The sequence below is a fragment of the Fusarium poae genome, chromosome 4 (genome assembly GCF_019609905.1).
Source record: "Fusarium poae strain DAOMC 252244 chromosome 4, whole genome shotgun sequence".
Classification (NCBI taxonomy): Eukaryota; Fungi; Ascomycota; class Sordariomycetes; order Hypocreales; family Nectriaceae; genus Fusarium; species Fusarium poae.
In genome coordinates this window covers 4,957,212-4,979,218 of record NC_058402.1, presented here as the reverse complement: position 1 = coordinate 4,979,218, position 22,007 = coordinate 4,957,212, and the positions used below count along the sequence as shown (strand labels likewise).

At 49.2% G+C, this 22,007-nt stretch overlaps 5 protein-coding genes across 5 annotated transcripts; 3 read left to right on the top strand and 2 right to left on the bottom strand.

Annotated features, from left to right (window-relative positions):
* Positions 1-1,835: 1,835 nt before the first annotated feature.
* Positions 1,836-3,026, bottom strand: FPOAC1_011730 (uncharacterized protein; the record flags this gene model as incomplete). Its single annotated transcript, XM_044856097.1, has 1 exon — positions 1,836-3,026. One exon carries the CDS (start codon positions 3,024-3,026, stop codon positions 1,836-1,838), a length of 1,191 nt encoding a protein of 396 aa, XP_044703410.1.
* Positions 3,027-3,457: 431 nt separating this feature from the next.
* On the bottom strand, positions 3,458-4,777 carry FPOAC1_011729 (uncharacterized protein; the record flags this gene model as incomplete). Its single annotated transcript, XM_044856096.1, has 1 exon — positions 3,458-4,777. One exon carries the CDS (start codon positions 4,775-4,777, stop codon positions 3,458-3,460), a length of 1,320 nt encoding a protein of 439 aa, XP_044703409.1.
* Positions 4,778-5,851: 1,074 nt separating this feature from the next.
* Positions 5,852-7,603, top strand: FPOAC1_011728 (uncharacterized protein; the record flags this gene model as incomplete). The annotated part of the gene is made up of 1 exon (XM_044856095.1): positions 5,852-7,603. The coding sequence occupies one exon, from the start codon at positions 5,852-5,854 to the stop codon at positions 7,601-7,603; it is 1,752 nt and encodes a 583-aa protein (XP_044703408.1).
* A 7,868-nt stretch (positions 7,604-15,471) lies between these two features.
* On the top strand, positions 15,472-17,735 carry FPOAC1_011727 (uncharacterized protein; the record flags this gene model as incomplete). Its single annotated transcript, XM_044856094.1, has 2 exons — positions 15,472-15,956; positions 16,007-17,735. 2 exons carry the CDS (start codon positions 15,472-15,474, stop codon positions 17,733-17,735), a joined length of 2,214 nt encoding a protein of 737 aa, XP_044703407.1.
* A 1,288-nt stretch (positions 17,736-19,023) lies between these two features.
* On the top strand, positions 19,024-21,447 carry FPOAC1_011726 (uncharacterized protein; the record flags this gene model as incomplete). The annotated part of the gene is made up of 6 exons (XM_044856093.1): positions 19,024-19,182; positions 19,241-19,674; positions 19,741-20,053; positions 20,116-20,450; positions 20,501-20,863; positions 20,916-21,447. The coding sequence occupies 6 exons, from the start codon at positions 19,024-19,026 to the stop codon at positions 21,445-21,447; spliced, it is 2,136 nt and encodes a 711-aa protein (XP_044703406.1).
* Positions 21,448-22,007: the final 560 nt, after the last annotated feature.

Here is a 22,007-nt window from a genome sequence, read left to right as displayed (position 1 = left end):
GTTAACATGACCTGACTTGGTACTTACGCAATGCATCCGTGGCCCTATGTCAGTGGCGTATAATCGTTAGTCCCCTGGAAAAGCAACGACTACATGATCCTTGGCATCGGTTGCATCTCCCACAAGCCGACGACCCGATTACACAAGCGCCTATCTAACCGATGCAATAGATTTTGCCCCTTGCAAAAAAGTGTTGCAGAGCAGCAAGTTTTTTGAGTACCAAGGGTTTTGCTAGGCGCTGGCCTAATTTTCACTCATTTGCTATATGTATGTATCGCATTAAATCTCTAGCATCTGCGCTATCACACCGCATTGCTCCAAAAAGTTCCTCGTGGAGTGGTCACGCAGAGAATGCAATCATCCACTCAGCGACAATGGATAATACACATGGGTTTCAGTAGTCTTATCTTGCGGACTCGCAAAGGTTGGTAGGGTAAGACTGCCAAGACTATTATCTCCGCTGGTATCGCAAATCACAGATTGCCATTGAGCAACACGTATCCAATGGCCAATACCGAATCTCTATGGCATTTGCTAGGTAGGTACAGGTTCTTTCCACTCATACCTAGGTGGGGTATTTAGCATTAAACGTTAACGAGGTATGTCCCGGTCCAGCTGTAAAAGCTAATCTGGAACCCAACCGTAGTGTGGCTTTTGGTTAAATGTTTTGTCCAAGTTTTTCACTCACCTTTAAGTGATAGAGTTTACGCTACAGGGAGGGGAGGTTGTGTATACTAGATAACTAGGTACTAAGACTAATGCCCAAACTGGCTCGCTGGTTGCTGGCTGTCGCATTACAACAGCCATGATTTGCACGTTAGGGCAGGGGTCAATTTCTCCTTGGACTCAACATCGGTTAATACTCCCGCATGCACGCCAAGGAACGGGACGGGGCAATCACGGTGGGCGGACGTGGCAGACCAGGGGTACGAATGCCCAGCTCGTCATCGCCATGAGGAGTGGCTTATTAGTACCTACTAACGTACTGCGTTAGTTAATGTTTCGCCAGTTGATAACGTTCACCGATGCAGAAACGGATGGACATGGATATAAAGATAGGTGCTCCTATCATCAATGGGTGCCAAAGCCAATGTCCAACACTTTTTTCGGTCAATATTAGCAAGAGCACAAACCGTTGAATGGTCTTACTGAGACGATAAACGGGGCAACACTGCTTTGACCCTCTGACACTTGATTGATACCTCAGTAGACAGCTTTTATAAACCTTTACTACCTATCACACGTTATCGATCCTTTGTTTGGGTTCCAATTCACATTCTTAGGTACGGAAGGAATCAGGTTACACTATTAGGTAGCTAACAGGGGTTACCAGAGAAACAAAACCCGTAGCTTTGTTGTAACAAGATAGTAACCGTAGCATTTTGTAGGCGCTCCTCCTATTGACCAGATGAGATCAAGATAAGCAAGTAAGAATACGAAAAGACACTTCGGATTGTTCAGATGTCACTCTCCCACTCGCATCTTGCAGTCGTCTTCGGGTCTGGGGCAACCTTTGGTCCTACCAGGCATATTTGAACTTCCTCAGTCTTCAAAATGCGACGGCGAGACACCATCGTTGAACTATCCAGCGAGGTAACTTCTTGGCAGAAACAGCTTTACTTTCTCAAATGTCATGGCGCAGGGAAATCCAACTTTTTTAGACAACCCTACAGTGACATGCTGTTCGCCATGGTACACCCTACATATTCGACTTGATCATCATTTACACGTCTCATTTAGTAACAGCCAGTATGTGTATTTTCAGCACATGCTGAGCTTGGTCAACAGGCCATGTCTAGCCAAGCTTATCTCAAAACGTAACCAGAAGCATTACCTCAGGCTGCAAGAGCTCTTGCAAAAGCCCGACTCTCGCCACCCTCAACAACCTTGGCTACAGGTGTGAGATATGCGTCATCACGACTGCTCTCAGCTGACAGATGCCTCACATACGCCTGCGCAACCTTGAACCAGCTCTTCTTTTCCGCAGCGCTCGATCCGCTTCCCTGCCACACCCAAATCGCCTTTCCGCCATCATCCAGCAAGAAAACATCATCGCTCTCGAAATCACCGTGCGATATACGTTCGGCTTCCTTAACGAGATCAAATGAGAGCTGGCCCGAAGCGTCACTAAGCCTAAACAACTTCTTGGATATCTGCTCGTCATGACGAGGGCTGAAGGGCTTTCGGCAGTGGAATCCATCGCGTGGTGTCTCGTCGTCTCCGCCGAGGAGATCGACAATCCTCCGTGAGCGGGACTCGGTCTGCGAAATGACTTCGACTTCGGAATGTTTTGCGACGGTCATGTCATGGACGATCTGAGCGGCCTTTGCCTTTTCCATGGGGCTGCAGTCCTTTCCTTGCCAAACCCAGATCTTGCCGCCGACATCTAGGACAAACACGTCCGTGTCGTCGAGGCTTGTCCAGACAGGCTTGACTTCGTGAACGACGACGCCATTGACACCCGCAGCGGGGTTCTTAAACACACGCAGCAAGGTAAGTGTCTCCTGTGTCTCCTCTTCCTCCTCTACGTGTCGGAACCCAGAACGTACTCCGCCAGAGCGGATGGATATGCGCGGGAACAGCGCTAGGAAATCATCTGAAGGAGATTCCTGAATCTCTCGATGTTGAGTTGCCGCACCCTTGAGGAACTCGTCCAGTTCAACCGTTTTGTAGGCTGCTGTTCCCGCCTCGTCCTGCGAGGTATGCTGGCCCAACCAGAAGAAGATGTCATGAACAAGCCTCTCTGCGCCATCATTGCTTCCGATAAGCTCTGAAAAGAGAACAATAAAGCTGTCCCCGTCGTAAAACTGGCCGTACTTTTCCTTTGGCCAAGGAACGACCTCGAACTGCTCAATGCGCCAGACGAACAGCCCAGGCTCGATGCCAACTCGTCCATCATTCCACGCCGGTTCGGTAAGTGCAGAATTGTATTTTACCTGATGGTCAATATCGGTCCCAATCAACTCCACATTGCTGTCCTTGATGTCGTATTCCTTAGGATGAACGAGGCCTTGATTTGGTGTCATTTTTTTTCTTGCTGCGCTGGTGGTACAAATGAGAGTAGAAATGTATGGCTCACGGCGAGGTTTTGATTGTGAATAAAAGCTTGAAGTTATCTGAAACGAGGGATACGACAGCTTTTGGATGATATGGACCTCTTTTACGTGAGATTGCTCAATGCGGGGGGAGAATGTGCCCTGATTGGATCTTGCTTTGGTAGTGAGTGATGACTGATCCGTCAGGCGAGCTTTGTTCGACCACGACCGTTTTATTATTAGAACAAACATGAATCAAATAAGTTTTTGAGAAGTTGGAGCACATGCCAGATACCTGGCACATCTATTGGCATTATCAAGCGGGCCTGATTCTATATATCAAAGGCCGCCGTAGATCAAATAGTCGGAGAGTTAGGGATCCTACTGGACCCTCGCATCATAGGTCATTGTTCAATTACCTTCTATCGAAGATTGTTCACGACGCTTCCTACCATAACAGCCACCTCCCTGTCCCAGTTCGCCTCTACCTTTGTCCTTCCCTTGGACCCTGTCAACGCGCCGTGTAACTGGGACCCTTTGACAACAGCCTGGCGGATTGCATCTCCAACCGTATTTTTGTTCGTTCGTAGGGTTCTAGCCACGACGCCTCCACGGTTCATGATATCTTGCACACGCGTTGCAAGGCTGCTCGCCATGGTCCTCCAGAAGAACGAGGCAAGGCTCGCCGTCTCGAAATATGCGAGGACGAAATGAAGCAAACTCGATTGGCTTGGCTGGTTTGAAGCGGGAAGGAGAGGATGGGCTGGCGGTTTTGTTGTCTCGAGGACAGCCTCAAGGGAGACTACGTTTTGGCACTTGAGCATAACGTCGGATAATGCCTTGTCCAGCGTCGGCAACTGGCCCAAAGACCGGGACAAGGCTGTGATGCTCGCTTGCAGGGCCGCTCGAATATATGTCTCCAGAGATTGAAGTAGCAGCCGCGGAACCCATTTATCAGCTCTCATACCGAGAGTTGGTGACAGCAGATAAAGCGTAGTCATAGCAGATGCAGTACGGGCCTTGATCTCTTCTACTTGAGCAAAAGTCGAGGTCTGCTGAATCGAAAATTCGCGAATAATGCGCTCCGCCCGCTCGCGTACCGATCGGTCAATGGGGGTTATCACTGTATCCTGTAGGCTCTTGACAGCGTCCACACGGTTCAACCCAAAGCCTTCTTCGCCTGGGCCTTTGCGATCAAGAATTTCTCTCAGTGACAAGATTGTATATGCGCATCGCACGAGGGCCCGGTGATCCTCCTTCGCAGAGCCGCTATCGAGCTCCAGGTGCTGGACCTCAAGCTGTCGGCCAAGCTGCAAACAACGTCCGACGGAGCGACCAAGCTTCAGAGTCTCCCATAACCGTAAAGCTACGAGCCGGACCTCGTCCGCCTCGGCATGCTTGTCAATCACCTCCTTCTCGAGCTGGCGATAGCTGTCATTTAGGCTCTGAATCTGGCCATCCAACTCCCCCACAATATTTTTTGACGCTTGGGTCTGCTGCTGGGTGTAGTCGAGAAGTGGAACGGCGGAGCGAGTTGTCAGAACGTCGATATGCGAGTCAATCTCTTGAGCATCGAAGAGAACACGAGATAGGGGGGTGGAGAGGTCGAGGGGCGTATCGTTGGGATTGTTGGTCGAGACTACGAGTGTATTCGCGAAAGACGCGGGGGAGAAATCAGGGTCAAGAAAGGTTTCGTAGTCAATGTAGGATGGTTCTTCGTCGGCTGTTGCGTCGGCTGCCATGATGGAAGAGGGCGTGTGCAAGACAATTGGGCTGTCTTGCTGTTGAAAGCGCACCTGAGCTTAAACTTGTCAATTGGGTGGACTGGTGGTCCCTAATTGGAAGCTTGCTGGCCTTTTCGGGCATCGCTTTCCCGCCGGTACGTACCCTTACCTGATTGCTGACTGTCGACACAACGCAGGCTCTCCAGGATCGTGGGGCGAGAATTAGGAAGCGGGAGTATTGACAAGGCTTGTCGTAGCAACCAATCAAGTGGGGTGAAAGAGGCTGTTATAGTGAGGTCATCATAGGTGCATTGATGCTGAAAGTGGATGCTGATGATGCACCAAACATCGGACAACGGTATGGTATGATGAAGCTGCAGATGTTGTTTACCTACTAAGTATACATGCAGCTTTTAATTACTTGCAATCCTTGAGTGTAATGTAGTAACGACCAAACTTGGAATCCTTTTCTGTTTTTTCATATAGATAGGTACCAACTTACTTCCCTTCTGCATGTTTCCAGTTTCTCTCCCGGTATGAGAGAATTTCAACAACCAAAACGGACCGCTCGGGTCTAGATCCACCTCCACACCCTCGGAAATACGTACCCAGAAAAAAAGATGACTGTCGTCCACTCATCCAAGAGCCCTTTCTCCATCGCAACGGCATGCCCGGCACCCGTCGATCTAGCCAGCCATTGCCATCCAGCGACAGACAGGCATTTGTTTTTCTCAACCTCTTCCCTCTTCATTTTTTGCTTTTCCCCTCCCCTCTTTCTTTCTTCATCTCGACGTTGTCTTATCTTTTTTTTAGTTGAGATCCTCGTCGATTTGAGTCATGTCCTGATGCGTTCTGTTGAACCGCCTCCCCCCATCTTAACTGATAAACACCATCGATTCCAAGGGCGTTCTTACCGACGCGAATCCATGCGACATCCACACGATACAGCATAAATTGAAGATCCTCCCGAGTCTTCCGCTTGTAGTCTTTGCCCCCAAACATCCGACTCGACAGCGATCATAGTTGGCGCAAATACAAACAACAACGATAACCCATTCGCATTCACCTCAATCAAAACAACAAACACCCACGATGGACGGTCTTCGTGACGCCTTCGCTCATATCTCGGCTCGCGCCGTGAAGGATTGGCCAGCTGGATCTAAAGGCAACACCAGCGAAACCATCATCTCCAACGTCCCCTTCAATCTCACCACCCTCAAATACTTCAACTATACATACTACAGCAACGAGACCGTCTCCAATGGCTCCAAGTGTTACCTCACTTTCGATCCTTACACTCCGGCCTATGTCTTCCCGAACGGCTCATGGACTAATGCTACCAAGTGCTATACCGCAATCGAAAATATCAAAACTCGTGGCTTCGTAGGCATCGGCTTTGCTGTTGCCTTTGGAATCGCTCTCGTCCTGAATCTGACTGTCCTGGCCAAGCATGGAAAGATTTACACTCCTCGCGATTCCCGATTTTATCCTGTCGGTCGTCGGTGGCAATGGTACTGGGCTCTTTTCACTGCTGCTGCTGCTCTCATTAGTCTCTTCGTTGGTGTTGACATCGATCGTTATTACCTCCAGGAATTACCCATAACCGTCAACGTCTTCTTCTGGTACCTTTTGTGCACAGGCACTGTCGCCCTGACATGGGAGGCTGTTCGGCATTGGGGCTCCTGGCAAGAAAGGAAATTCGTTGATCCCGATCCATTCATCGTGAAAGATGATGATCGCCGCGCCAAGGTTGAATTTTGGTTGCCTCTGTGGTTCTATCTCTGGCTTTGGCTGAATTTCTTCATGGTTGTTCCTCGTAGTTGGAAGTTCACTCAGCTTCAACACTCGGAGGAACAGACATTGGCGAAGGCGGTCCCAGGAGCAACAAATACTCGGTTCAAGGCTGGTGCTTTCTGTCTTGTTGTTGCATGGCTCACTATTGTCTTCTCCCTTTATCACTCGATTAAACACTACAAGCCTCGCCATCGCGGTGTCTTCAACCGCGCTGTGGGCTCCCTTCGATATGTGCCTTTCCGTTTCTGGCTTATTCTGCCCTTGTCGGCAGCAACTATCGCATACCAGGGTTTTATTTCATGGGAGTTCAAGTATTCCATTGTCAAGTACAATGGAAACATTCCCGTGATCTATTGTTGGGGCTTTCTACCAGCTCTTCTAATCCTCTTTATCCAGTACTTTTATGGCCTTTTCACGCCTAACGAAGATAAGGAGCTTGTCCGACTAAGACGTGAGCGCGGCGAGATGCTCGACCGTGAACTCGGAATTGTCAATAAGCCTGCCTGGTGGAGACGTGTTAGGGGCGACCATTTGCTCACCTTCAAGGATAAACTCACCCGTAACGTCCACGAGATTGGTGGCGGTCGTGCCACCGGCCGACGTATCGAGGGCGATGCGGAGCGAAACCTGCGTGAAGAAGCCTTGGCTGCTGCCAGGAATGACGACGGTTTTGAGATGAACCACATGCATCGCCCTCTGGACGCTACCAACAATCCTCGAGTGGATCGTGCTGGTGCTGCGTCTATCTCATCCAATGCATCACGGATGTCGTACGTCCAACCCTACACCGGTAAGAACGACCGTCGTCGACATGAGCGTAACATGCAAGCTGCCGCCAGTGTCCTCTTTCCTAACAACCTCGCCGAGGAGCGCGCCCGTCGCGAAGCTCAACTCGGCCTCGATGGTCCCGCGCCTCCTCCTTATTCCGATGGCCTGGGTAGAGGCCGAGCTCCTGGGCGACCCGGATCCACCGGTCGCAGTAACAGCACCGAGACTACCAACTCTATCACAGCTCCTCCACAGCAAGTTAAAAGCATGCTGGACGTCTAAGGGACTGTGTCTCAAACGTCTGCTAGCCCAATCTTCACATATAATAAAGTCTAGAATCGCGGTTAGTTAATGTTTACGTTGGCTATTACGCAACAGGCGTCTACGTTTGTTTGCATAAATAAGCTGTTAGTTTTGTAATGTGGTGGTTCTTGATACAGTATCATCATCATCATCGATCACATTATCCTTCATTGGTACCTAGTTATGAATTTCTATGAAAATCAATACGTTGTCAACGATATCCAGTTACTCAATACTCTCACCACTTTGTTTATCAGTGAACCGTCGATTTGGTTGTATCTTGGAATCCTTCCTGCAAAAAGGGGTCGAGTTTCACCAGTCGGCTGTTTTTGTGTTATCTGGCGATGTGCTTAGAACCCAAGTATTAGAGTATTAGAACCATAATCAATTGTGTTATTGAATATGAGATATGTTCGTTCTTGTTCAGGTGAAATATGGTCACTAGAAATATCACAAAACACAGCGGGCTACCCTGTAGATGTCATAGCTGCTATAGTCATACCACGAGCTGTGGCCAAAAATTAAAGCACGTCTAAAAACTAGCAGTTTATGTACCGCAAAACTACATTGGCCACACTGATATCACTCTTATTGTGACGGGAAGCGGAAAGACTGCCACAGTGAGGCAGCCTGTCGTTGTCAAGAAGCATCGTGAGTATGATCGTCAAAGACCCTTGAGATCGACACTCGAACCATCATGATGTCAGTTCTTACTACATCTGGGCCGCTGCTTGCTTAGTCTGCAGGAGAATCACATGCGGGGTATCTGTCCCCTAGCTGAAGGCGATAAGCTACTTGGCATTGATCGCGGAGCCTCAGAAACAGGTCTTGACGAGAGAGACTGTAGAGGGTGGGTTAACAGCCCATCGCTAACTTGGGCCTGAACGTCAGACTAGGTAGGGCTGTCACCTCTGCAAAGATAGTGAAAAGAATATTAACAGGGTTTCACGATGTTGCGAGCTGTTAAAGCCCCGAATGGTATGTCAACTCTAAGACAGTCAGTCAGCACGAGCACACCGGCACGGAAATACGGAATGGAACCGAGGGATGGGGCCGGATGTAAGTGTCGTGGCGGGACGGCGAAAGATGGCAAGGAATAGGGACTGTCAGATTTGAGCTTCACTTTCGTACAACAGCTAGACTTTGTGATATGGATAAGCTTCAAGTGTTGCACAGAAAATCGCGAATCAAATCATGAGACTTTTGACGTACATACGTCCATGCGTTTGCGCACGCAAATGAGGATACCTGCATGGAAGGGCATGCAGTCATGATACGTAACAGTACATCTAGCTCGTGTTGCGTGGGGATCAGGTCGGGTCCTGAACCCGACTCTTGAACCCGACTCGAAAAGAAAGTCCAACCCAACCCAGTACAGTTAGTTGCATCCATCCAGATCCAAGCTCAGCTTCACGATCGCTTGATCTGACCCGAGAGCCAACTCCAAACATCAATTGCTGTAAGTAGCAAGGCTGAGGCTCCAAAGTAAGACATAACTATCAGGAGGATCCACCAAAATAAGTGCTTTGAAGGCTATTATGGGAATTTGGGTTTGAGTATAAAAGAGCGGTGTAGAAATAAAGGCCCGAACTAGAGAGGTCAAAAGCAAGTTGAGACAGTCTCAGGACAAGACAGGGAATCAGGATGATGTGGATCTCTATCGAGCGATAGTGCATGGCCACTAGTATGTGGCTTGGAACAAAGACAATATGAAATTACCAGTCTCTCGTGGTGTCCGATGAGACAATTGGAAACCCATTAGATTCCAGAGCACGTCAGATGGTGGACTGAGAGGTTGGGGAAACAGCGGTTCTATAACTTGACCAGGGGCGAACGTATGTACTGAAAATCAATGGGTGTAGATGGAATTTGTGGCCGAATCAGTCAAATTGAGGTCCCTTGCTTCACCGGCAGCCCACGTACCGTAGTCTGCCGACCCTTGAGTGATATTCTCCTGCCTATGGAGTTGTCACATGGGTCAGGTCGGAATGGGCGGGCGCGGGGCTCATAACAAGAATATCCCAGAGAAGAGTCATCGGTTGTTGTCGACGTTCAGTTGGTGTACAACTGAGAGTACGAGCGAGCACATGCGGGTTAGGCCCAGGGTGGAGTGTGGCATCCTTGAGGGGCCATGTTACTCTGGTGGATAACTCTGTCGTCAACCTGCGCCGTGCCTTGCATTTGGTGGCATGACTGGAGAGCGGGCCAAAGGCTAGGACGAGGGCTCAGACAGTAGTTCAGGAACGATTAAGGTACGGCACATGTTGAGGGAGGTTCAACATCTCGTTCAAAGGATTCATGGTGTTTCTTCGGGCGAGGGAGCAGTGTGACGAGTGTTGAAAAGGACGGCTGTTTCCCAGCAACCAACAACCTGGAAACAACTAAAAGGCGGTAAATTAATCTGTGGCTCTTCATTCCAGCGGGGAGATGCTTCGGACAAAAGTCTATGGCCAAAGCTATTTCGGGATGATATTCGGATTCCTTACCACAAATTGTACCTGGAATAGAAATCGAATGCCAGTGCATTTGGAAACCCAGTGCTAACTAAGCCAACCACATCCTTAGTTACATGATCGAGGAGTCGCAGATTGAGTTGAAGAAAAGACCCTCAATGTTGATCACATACGCCAAGTGGAGCTGTCATAGTGATGAGGCGCAAACGGCGGCTGCTTTAGAGGCGGCTGGTTGCGTTGTTTTAGCGTATGCAGGTCAATTCTCGCATCTCCTCTGTCGTGATCCCTGAAGCATCTGAGAAGGGAACGGCGATGGACTGGAGGGAAGGAGGCTTGACGAAATATATGAGCTGCCTAGGTAGGTATCAAACTTGAGACGTGCCAGCAAATACCGTGACCAAGAGAGGAGTCATGCTATGATATGGCGGCTGTTGAAAACGAGTAGAAAGAGGCTGGAAGTCTAACCACTGCCGCCAATTATGGGATTGCCACCAACAATCCGATTGCCAATAAAAATGTAGGACGGCCTCAGGGTATCAGAAAAATTGACCGCCGGAAGCATAACGGACGAAATTAGTAGGTCACTTTGTGCCACTCAGACCATAAGTTCTTGGACTACTTATTTATATAGCCCAAGACTTGGAAGGCTATTTTTTCTGCTATCCACTAGCTCGGGTATAATCTTCCGTGACATGGTGGATTTATAGTGCTTGGCATCGTGAGCAGTATTCAAAATCCCAATTTGTGATTATTAGGCATGTGTGTATACGGTTGATATCTGGTAAACACGACAAAAGACCCATGAGATATGCATCAACGATAGCGTTACAGGCCTGGGCCGTTTAGGCCAATCGAAAGCATCAAGAACAAGATCATCGGAGGTGTCGATAACAAGGGGAACCCTGAATCATGCAAGTCAGTGGGTTGTAAGAAAAGAAGCAAGATAATCAAGGAGGAGTATGACAAAAAAAGCGACAATTCATGTGGAAGAATGCGTGGAAGAATGCCTCTATTTTATCCTCGCTATACTGAAAGAAGCGTCCAAGTGTTCATCTTTTTCTCGACAGTTGCATCCCTTGCTTAGGGATCTCTTATCGATACAGGGTCACAGGACGCTTTGATGACGGGAAGGAGGGGGGGGACGTGCATCGACAGAGGGGGTGGGGTAGGTAGTTGCCGTTCATGGTGGAGGGGTTCAGCGTCTGGGACGGTGCGTAGGTAGGAGGGGTAGATTGGCACTTACCTTACTTGAGGAAGAAGGCACCGCTTTTTAGTGGCTCCATCACTGCAGAGTGCAGCAGCATTAGTCTCGTCCAAGATTGACAGCTCACAAAGCACCACCGTTTCGAAAGAAATGAGCAACAGAACAGAACAACCACCCAGGAAAAAGAAAAGAAAAAACACGCATGCCTAGCTGGCACTGGGTTAGGGAAGTCTCTTCCAGGGACAAGACCCTTCAATGAGTTATCCGGCATGGGAGCTGTGGTAAGGTACACGTCAACCAGCCACCACAGACTCTAGAAAGCTTCTCTAGGAAGACGCCAAAAGTCAATTTCAATCGGCCGCCTCCGATCTTTCCAATGTCATGGAATCGTCACAGGCTGCTGCATGGAAGAGATACCTGGTGATGGCATCGCCATGTGTATTCATGGACAAATTGTGGCGGTATCAGCAGAAGTGTGTACCAACTACAAGAACCTCTATGGGTGTATTGTGCTCAATATATTGCAGAATAATTCTCGTCAACGACTAGAACTTTTCTTCTTGCACATCATGTGGGCAGCTTGTGAACCCCGAAGCAAAAACGCATTCCTTCCAAGCTGCAAGCGCAACGTCCACCTAATAAAGCTTGCAGAAACGCAAACGCGACCGATGTTGCTCCCCCACACACGCTGCACGCCTTTTTCAACGTGGACGGATGGGGCATGAGCCCTGGCTGGCTTTTATTCGAGATTTCGATGCCTGGTCGCGGCATGGCGATACTGTACGGGCAAGGCACAACCTTGATGCCATTGTTCATCCCCCGCGACACCGCGTACGCCAATCTCCCAGTTGTCCTCTAGAGTTTGGTTCAGGTTGAAAGTGCCTGGCTTTAACCACGATCCACTTTAGTGCACTACAAAGACACACCGCCGTGAAACACAAGCGACCACAACAAGCAAATATGTTGCATGCGTTTCAATTATAGTCTACAGGTATCATTTGATTTGTATTAAGAACCTCTGCCACATGTACAGTTATGGACAAGCCTTGAGCTTGAGAGCAACTGGAGGAACAGAGCAGCATATTACTACGCAGAACCTCTGCTAGTGCGTCAGACCAAGTCAGAATTGAGTTGGGCCTGACTTATGTACGGCACCTCCGGAATCAATTGTCAGCCTCATCATGTTACGAACCAACAGAGCCTCTTACCACGACCGTTACTTATCACCTACGATACATCGGTGTTTTCGCAAGATTTTGCGTCATTACTTGCGCCCAACGGTGCCAGGGCGTCGGGTCTCGAATATCGATCGTGCGCCTTGAGTTTTTGATTTCTGAACCCATTGGGGTCTCCATCTCGAGTCTTTGTCCGGTTTCAGACCGCAACATCTGAGGCGAATAATGATGTAGCAGAGACATATTGGTATCTTTGTTCTCAGCGACAGAAGCATAACAAAGGGTTGCATTATGCTTCCATGTAACTTACTTCTCCGCACTACGTTTATTGTCGACCTGAATCTCAAGCCCACCGGCCTGCGGGATCCAGGCACCATTATGTTTCTCAGCCTATCAGTCGAGCCAAAGCAAAGGAATGCTGCGGGGTTGTATGATCAATTGTATGGTCTGGCCGTGTATCTAGATGACTTGTACAGGGTACCGGCTGGCAACCAATACATCTTCTTTTGGGCCGAACTACTCTGTGGATTCAACATGAGATAGACGATTTGCTGTATGTGTGTCCATGGCAACCGGGAAAAAGATTGACAAAGAACTTTATACGTAGTATGAAGAAACAAGAATAATGGAACTTGCGATGTGAACGCCAAGGCCCCTTGACGGCCCCTTGCGGTCAGTCGGCCAGGAACGGCTTCGCTTTGAGTCAAACACAGATTTTTGGTTCACCATGCAGTTGGCGCGAGGTTTATTTTTACCATAACACAACAGCAGATTGGGGGTCTCTCGTGAGTCAAACTATTAGAGCGCCGCCTACATACATACAACCCTCGCTGACATGGCTCCGGCCCCACTCAAGGCTGAGAAACCAACCCCTCGCATGTATGTATGCTGGCCCTAATTTGGTTGGCGAAACCTGATCCAAGGCATGAACAGAATCTGGTCTGTCTGTAGGCCTTGACCACCAGGTTATTTTCCCAAAGACTTGACGACACGATGTACAGTGAGTCAACATAGCGGAACGAACCTTTGCAATGTATTGTGTCTTGGCGGTCACCTAAAAAAAACAACGCACCAAAAGGCTGGTTACCCTCAAGTTCATGTCGCTCTCGGTCAGGCTGGTCAACCGTCAGCTTGCTTCACCACTAGCTTGCAGCTTGTTGGTTGATCGAGCTGCAACGCTTGCAGGGTTGTCTACCATGGGTCATAATATCAGGTACATAAATGCTGGCGCTATGTACCTGGCCCGCCCCCTGCTCAGCAGTGCAGGTGACCTGTACCTGACGTCTCTGACTGGCATGAGTTGTTATTCTGTGCGCCCTCAAATACATAGCAGAATTATTCAGCAGGGTGCTGTACGACTCCAATCAGCCTGCACAGGCTGCTTGATGCCACTGTTGGATATTGGACCCGCGCGCCTGGGTACGACAGCTCTTGCTGCAATTCTACCCACACCCACACCCATCTTATGTCTTGGTTATTGTCCCTAACAGTCACCGCTCAAAATACGGAGACCTCTATCCGTGACAAGCATCGACTCATCCTGCTACACTCTCCCCACCAAAGCTGGCACTGCCCTGTCTGCGTGTCAGGGTTTCCCACAAGACAGGTTGAGCTATGATCAGTCGCAAACTGGCAAAGCGGAGACGCAGATGGCTGTTGGCGCCGTGTCAACCGAGCCTAGAGCTCCGCGCCCAGCGAAACTCAAGACTGATGGCACCCAGTTGCCAGGCTAGATTTACAGCCAGCTGGAGCCCTAGAGGATTAGGTTCTTGTTGGACTTCCCACCTGCGGTGATCTGGGTCGATGAGCATGACAAGAGCAAATACAACTGTGTGAGGTGGCTAGCACTTGGACTGATTGGTCTGACAGCGCGACTAACAAAGACTCTGTCCTAGTGTAAGGGAAACAAGAGAGAGTTGGGCGACTCGATCCATGTCTCCATGCATCCTTCCCGGATCCGGACTCCACAGAGACATCGATTCGGGGTGAGAAAGCAACCATAAACACACATACATCATCGCCACGCTTGCCCCTGCGGCCCTGCCACTTTTTCTCTCTGTGCCCCTGTCTCGTCTCGACTCGCCAGTTGTAACTGTCAACTTTTTTTTCCCTTCCTTTTGCGTCACGTACGGCAGGCTTTATATTGTCACTGCCGTTTACTTGCAGCAGATACAGTTTCAACACATATTTGCTTTTTGGGCACTTGTTGACGAATTTAAGCTGAGACTATCAAACGTGCTGCTGAAGATACATAACCTTTGTCGAAAGGGTCTGACGGGCTGTATTACTTTCACAGCTGTCACCCAGAAAATATCAATTCACCTTACTCTGATCCGTGTCGCTTGATGGATCTAGGCCCTGGCCTTGGCTCGCTTGCATCACCACTACGCACGCCTCCCCCCGCCGGCATTTCGCACGCTCTTAGGTGGACCTTAGCACGTCGTGGGTAGTGTACTGTAGGAGATTCTGAAAACATATCCGCTCATTCTCTTACAACTCTCACGCACGCTCCCTCTTTCTACATCATTACATAGTATTGTCTCTCTTCTCGACCCCTTACATATCTCTCTATCCCTTCGTCCTGCCGGGATCAGCCTTGAACCCTGACCTGTTTCGTCGTGTGTGCTTGTCTTGTTACGCTCGACCCTCCCGGAATATTATTACTTCTTATCTCCATCTCCCCCAAATCCCTGAAGGCGGGCCTTTGTCCTCTCGGGGTTGCCTGCGCCTGGTCAACACAACCCAAACCGCGCCGCCCACTGAGGAATTCTCTCGATTGTCTTGCGATCCTCGTTGCCAGGAAGACTATTGACACATACGAGTTAAATTAACGCAGTCCCGAGAGTATTATACATACGTGGATAACGATTACCCGACCGACTTCTTGTCGTACCTGTGCGACCAGGACATTGCACTCCCGTGGGCATCTTTCCTGCGTACTTTCCCAAAGTCATCCTGCGCAACGGCAAAACCGTCAGTAGTATTGCATCCAATACTGATCTCGACTTTGTCGCAATGGCGGCCGCTTTTCGACCAGTGAACTCACCACTGGCGATGACTGTTTCGAGAGAAGACGTCATGGGCCCATCGCCCTCAACCTCCCGACCCAACACAGCTCCTCAACCACACCCATCGAGACCTACAGACGACGGTACGACCCCGACAAGGGCGACATTTAATATGGCCAGCCAGAAACCTCTCCCTTCGAGCCCGTTTCCACAGGGGATTCAGGTACCCGAACAACCACTCAAACCGAAGATGCCCCAGCGTCACGATTCAAGGCATTCGAATAAATCAGGCGACTCGGTAGATGTAGATATGGACGATTCCGATGGAGAGACCGGTACGATCGACGACGGCGCTGGGTCTGACGACGAAAGTATTGGAGCCGATGGACCCCGCTCTAGCAAGAAGAAGAAATCACAACGCTTCTACTGTACTGACTACCCCCCATGCAATCTGAGCTTTACACGCAGCGAGCATTTGGCCAGACATATTAGGTTTGTAAAGATTCGGATTTGTGACGAGTGACTCTAACCAACAATTGCAGAAAGCATACGGGCGAACGTCCATTCCAATGTCACTGCTCACGACGCTTTTCGAGACTCGACAATTTGAGACAGCATGCACAAACGGTGCATGTCAATGAGAATATTCCTATGGATTCACTGGCCGCAACAGGCTCTCGGTTTCAACGGCAAATGCGTCCCGATCGAGTAAGACAAGCTGGTAATCGAGCAAGAGCGTCAACAGGCGGCAGCGCTGGCGGTCCCCAACGAGGGCATTCTAAATCATTATCAACATCGAGTATTACTAGTGTAAGCTCGGTTGGCTCTGCTTACAGCGTCCAAGATGCTAGGCGACGACCACCGCCGTTGGTTATGGCCGATCCTCGGTCACGGCTATCATTCGAGTCATACCGAGGTTCTATGGACGGCGGCTTGCCCCAATATCGAGCTGTTTCTCCAAGCGAATACGGAACTCCCACTTCTTCGACGTTCTCGACTGGGCAGAGTAGCCCTCGATGGGGACCTGGTGTTTCTTCTCCGGCAACCTCGCACTCACGATCTCATAGTATGTACACGACAGGCTCTCGTACGCCAGGCCGTCGTTTGAGTGTTCCCTCAGGAAACAATCCGTTCCAATCCCCCGGTGCACCACCAGGAGGCAGACCAACGATGTTTGGATCCAATTCTGGTCCTGTCAACTCTCTGAATGTGGGTGCCCCTCTGCCAATCAGTAATGGCATCCCTTCATCCCCAACTTCCGCAACCTCTCAATGGCCACGCAGAGAGTCATTGTCTGAAAGCGATTGGCGTCGACGAACCTGGCACCCAGATAGCCGCAATATCAATGGGAATCCAAGTCAGCTAAGCTCCGTTGTGAATCAGTCCTCAGTCCGTCCAAATCCACCACCGCCGATCGCGAACCCTTCCAACTCCCAGTCGTCTTTCCGTCTGCCTGGTATTGAATCCTTCGATCCTCTCCCACCGCGCCCAGCCACCCCATCCAGGAGACAGCCTTCGCCAATGATGGTCGACGCGGAAGCTCATGCACGCGCTCCTTATCAGCCACATCTCCCCGAGACCCCGATGCAGGACGAAAGACGAAATCTCAATATGTATGACGCCAGCATTCAGCGTGGTCTCAATCGCCTGGACATCAACCATAATACCCCCCCACGCGATAGCGCTGGTTCATGGGCTTCCGAAGCGAATAAGGCGGTTCAAGCTCAGGCTGAGCATGTGCGACTCAACCCGCCTATTGTCCGTTTCGAGGAACGCCCCTCGGTTTATCACGGATCTAAGCCTACATCTGCCCCGCGATCTTTTCATCAACATACGATGTCGGCTCCTTCCATTACGACGTCTAGAGAAAACAAACGTCGGGGTTGGTATCATGGACCAGCATCTATTCAAAGAGATGGAAGACTGCCTCAGGAGCCGCAGGATCCCCGACTCGCGCATGTTGAACGGATGGTGCACCCCAACTTCACTGGTTTCAGTGGATTCCCCATAAAGGAACCCCCTCCTCCTCCTTCACACCATCACTATCAACATCCACCACCACCACCGCCACCACCACAGCAACAACAACAACAACAACAGTTGGCCCTTCAGGCTCAACAGCAGACCCAGCCGCATCAGTATCAGCAAGTCCAACACCCGCAGCAGCAGCAGCAGCAACAGGGTCGGCCAGGAAGTAACGGTTCTCTTGGACGATTGGAAGCCTTGGTTGCCGTTGCAACAAGCGAAGGCTCAACCGCCAAAGCGTACTGAGATGCTATGTCGCTCTTCCCTGGTTATACCATTACTGTTCACAGAGCACTCATCTCCGAACATCTGTCGCCTCAATTTGTACGCGGTTATTTTGAGGCGATAATGACTTTAATGATTTTACGACACATTTCTTTGAATCAGGTTCGACTTTGATTTTATACCCGGAAGCGCAAACGAAGCACGTTACGGGCATGGCTTTTTCGCACGATACACAAGTATGATCTATTTGTCTGGGCTACATTACGAACTCCCGACCTGGGATGGACCCTTTTCTTTTGAGCACGAACGATATCATTCAGATATCCCAGCTCGATAGGTCTCTGAAGAAAACAACACTCACTTCAGCACATCGGCTTATTTAGCTCGTGGGGTGTTCCGAAACACATGTTTTAGTAGATTGGGTTCTTATGACAATATTTCTTTGCTTTTGCCTTTTTCTTTTTATTCAGGGTTCCTCGACCCGTCTCTCCACTTGATCGGGCATAGTCCACAACGGATGGACAAGAATGCTCTTCATCCGGTCAGAGGGTCTTGAAGACGTTTTCTGACACGTTTTATCGCGCGGGATTGGAGGATGGGTTTGAACTTGATACCCTATGACTATAGCGTTTCTGTTGGCGTTTATCAAGATGATTGGATTAGACTTGTTTCTCAGGATTCTCATGACCTCTTTTTGTTATGGGCAGTTGGCTTCTGACGATGGAGTCGTGGCTCTGTTTACAGTTACAGATTGATGAAGAGGAGACACAGTTTTGAAACTTATGATGATGCCCTTCCATAGTTATGATAGTATCGCTCAGCCATAAAGCTGGGTTGTAATGAAAGTTGGCTTATGACTTGCAAATCTTGGGTATCTTGGTGATTGACATGTCTATCGGGTCCTCGAGGTACCAGGAAGCGAAGCTTAGTACCTACCGTCAGACTTATAAACAAATGAAAGAAAGTCATATTTCACGATTTGTTTAATGATAAAGTGGTTCTTTGGAGTTAAGTCTCAAATTTGACAGACAGATAATATTCGCTTAATAAAGCTCCAAGACTGGGGCCAAAGTGACGTCGTGGATACATCATATACAGGCAAAATTCCGTCGAGTCTAACAGTACCATGACGGGTATTTTACAGGATCTTCTATTCATATTTGCCCCAGTAATGATGGGAATGCACATTGTTATTTATCTCCGGCACGTCAATTTGTACAGTAGCATCATTAGCAACTCCTGATCGCGCTGCAACCCTGCTTTGCACCACTCAGATTCATCACTTCTTTCGGAAACAGAACAGCAGAAAATGGAAGACAACGGAGCTTCCAGTCGGCTACGTCCTTTATTACCCGGTCCAATTCGCGATGGGTCTTTTGACTCTAACCCTCCTCCATTCAAGCTGGACATTCCCAAGCGAACTTCTGTCAAGACCGCCTGTCAACCTTGCAGGCAGCGCAAGGCAAAGGTAATTTATACGATACCGCTACTTACCGCTCCTCTTTCACTACTAACTAGGTTTATAGTGTGATGGTCAGAGACCCAAATGCTCGGCTTGTATCAATGGTGAGCGTGAATGCCACTATGCTAGCCACCCTTTCGAGGCTGAGGCTGCGGCCTTGAAGCGGAAGCATGAAGAACTCCAGGAACGCATGAGTGAGCATGAGCACCTGTACTCGTCTCTAAAGACCCGAGAGCCTTACGAGACGGATGAGATTCTGCGAAGGATACGCGCCGGACACGACGTCAAGACAGCCACCGGAGATACACAAGGACCGGACGTGGCCAAGCAGAGCAACACCTCCACGCTATCCAGACAGCAGATGAATCCTTTAATCCGGAACGACAGTGCCAATAATTCAAACAGTACCGATACGTCTCGAAGTGCCAGTTCGCCTAGTCTGTTGGCTACTTACGCCAGCTTTTCTCAAGTGCAACAGCAGCCTAGACTCACGGCCTCGTAAGTAAAAGACGAAGTTTCGCGTTGACGCAAAATCATATGCAGTATCTGACACTAGGTATTCAGACACGAACACCCCAACCATATCTTCGAGGAGGCCTGGAGAGATTCTCAAAGAAGAATTTCAGACGATACATTCGCTGATCTCCCAGGATATGCGCTGCCGCTTTCACGATGGACAAGCGTGCACCAAGACAATAGACTGTTGAACCACTTGCTATTGTTATTTTGGACATGGGATACTGTCTGTAACCGCATCATTGACCGAGCCATCTTCGAAGAAGACCTCAAGAACCTTGATCCCGCTACCACCAGCGCGCCTTGGGAACTCCGATTCTGCTCTCCATTCCTTGTCAATGCCCTCTTAGCCGTTAGTTGCGTATGTAGGCTATTGAACCCCCATTCCGTGGTCTGGCCTTTTGACTGACTGTGAACCTCTAGTTGTACTCTACTAACTCGGCTACATTCAGCACACATGATGATATCAGCACTAGAGGCCTTGGATTCGCCCAGGAGGCTATACGGTGTCTAAAAATCGAAGACACTCGCCCTCTGCTACCGGTTGTGCAAGGCCTGGCGCTCATGTATGTATATGAAGGTGCTCTAGGCGACGGAGACACTGCGCTTGAGTTTCACAGTCTTATGCAGCAGCGATATATGGAGCTTCGGCTTGATGACATCCAGCGTTCAGCAGACACAGCCATTGCTGGCTCGAGACAACGTGCTGAAGCGCATGCTTTATCCTGGATCCAGTGGGGATTCTATGTCTGGGATTGGTGAGTCGTATACATGTTATCAGTGTCTGTCTGACTAACGCATGGTCCAGGAAGCCAATGCATGGCCTCTGTCGTCGTTTTGTCATTAAAAAGCCCGCACGAGAGAAGACGTGGCAGCAGGATACGGCGCCTCTGAACAGAAAGGAGAGCCCTGAATATTGGTGGTTCCCTTATCCTGTGTCCGTAGCGCCTCAGCGGTCTCTAAAGCGCGAAATCTTTGAGGTCGAGTGCACTTTCACGGAGATTACGGAACAAGTGCTTGAGTTTATCATTCCTATGGAACAGGGTGGTTCAACATCGCTGAACGCCGGACGGGCGGCCGAACTGTACTATCAACTAATGGAATGGAAATTCTCTCTACCGGAACCCCTGAGAGCAGAGAATGCCGCACTACCCGCGGCTATACTTTTACAGTAGGTATCCCGACAAAGACTAAGACTTATTCTAACACGGCTGTCTCCAAAGTCTCAGTGTAGATCTCGTAGCCATCAGCGTTCTACAACCTTTCGACAACGTCCCCAAGTCGATGTTTGGTCCCTTTGATCCACGATCCACAACCTATGCCCACGCTACGAACGCCATGTCGACTATTTGGCATTTCCGCGCTCTTTACACTCTCCGCAACGAACATTGGCTCATCCAGGCAAGTGCCGTGTGCGCCTTCCGCGTCCTTTTGGTCATCAAAGAGAGCCCTATACAGCTTGAAACCTTCGTAAAAGCATGTCGCGCACTGTTAGAACTAGGCGAAGCATATCCTGTAGCAGAGGAGGTTCGATACTCCATAGAGTCAGTTATTAAGGATAAAGGGATAATTCTGCCAACATATGCAAAGGAGTACATGCCCCATGGTTTGGGTGAAGGAGTAGCGGAGTTGACGGACATCAAGGTCAGAGATCATACTGTTATAGCTGAGAAGGCCTCGGATGGCAACGAGAATCGGTTCGCCTTGAACGGGCTACTTTCGGCATTGGCACCCAGTGAGACGAAACCTAGTTAGATCTACATAGACCTGAGGGTATCAGAAGAACTGGCCGTTGTAAACATGAGACAAAATCAGCAGGCCAGTTTATGTTGTTTAGACTAGACATCTTAGGCTGTTCATTTTTGTACCGCAAGACTTGGACGCTAACTTTTGCTACCGTCTATACATATTATACACGCATATAGCGAGTAGATAGATGGTGTTTCTTTTCAGCATTAGTTAAGTTTGATAACGAGTCACATAAAACGCGGCCACGGACAGGAGTACAGTATGATTTATCAGATTTTACAAACTCCATCGACGAATTTGACATATATGAATGGATACATCATCATCACAAATTCAAGCGAGTAAGTGGTAAGTATATGATTCTTTACAACACAGGGTATTGCCATCAATTAGTGCCCCTCTTGTGGTAATCAAATTTTCAATCCGATACAATAGCTATCATAAAAACTCCAAGAATAAAATTCCTGAATGGCATATTGTTCGCTGTTGCTCTTCTCCGATTTTCCATATCCTGCCTGCCCTCCTACCATCTGCCCGTACTCCTCATCGCCTGTCTATCATAACTT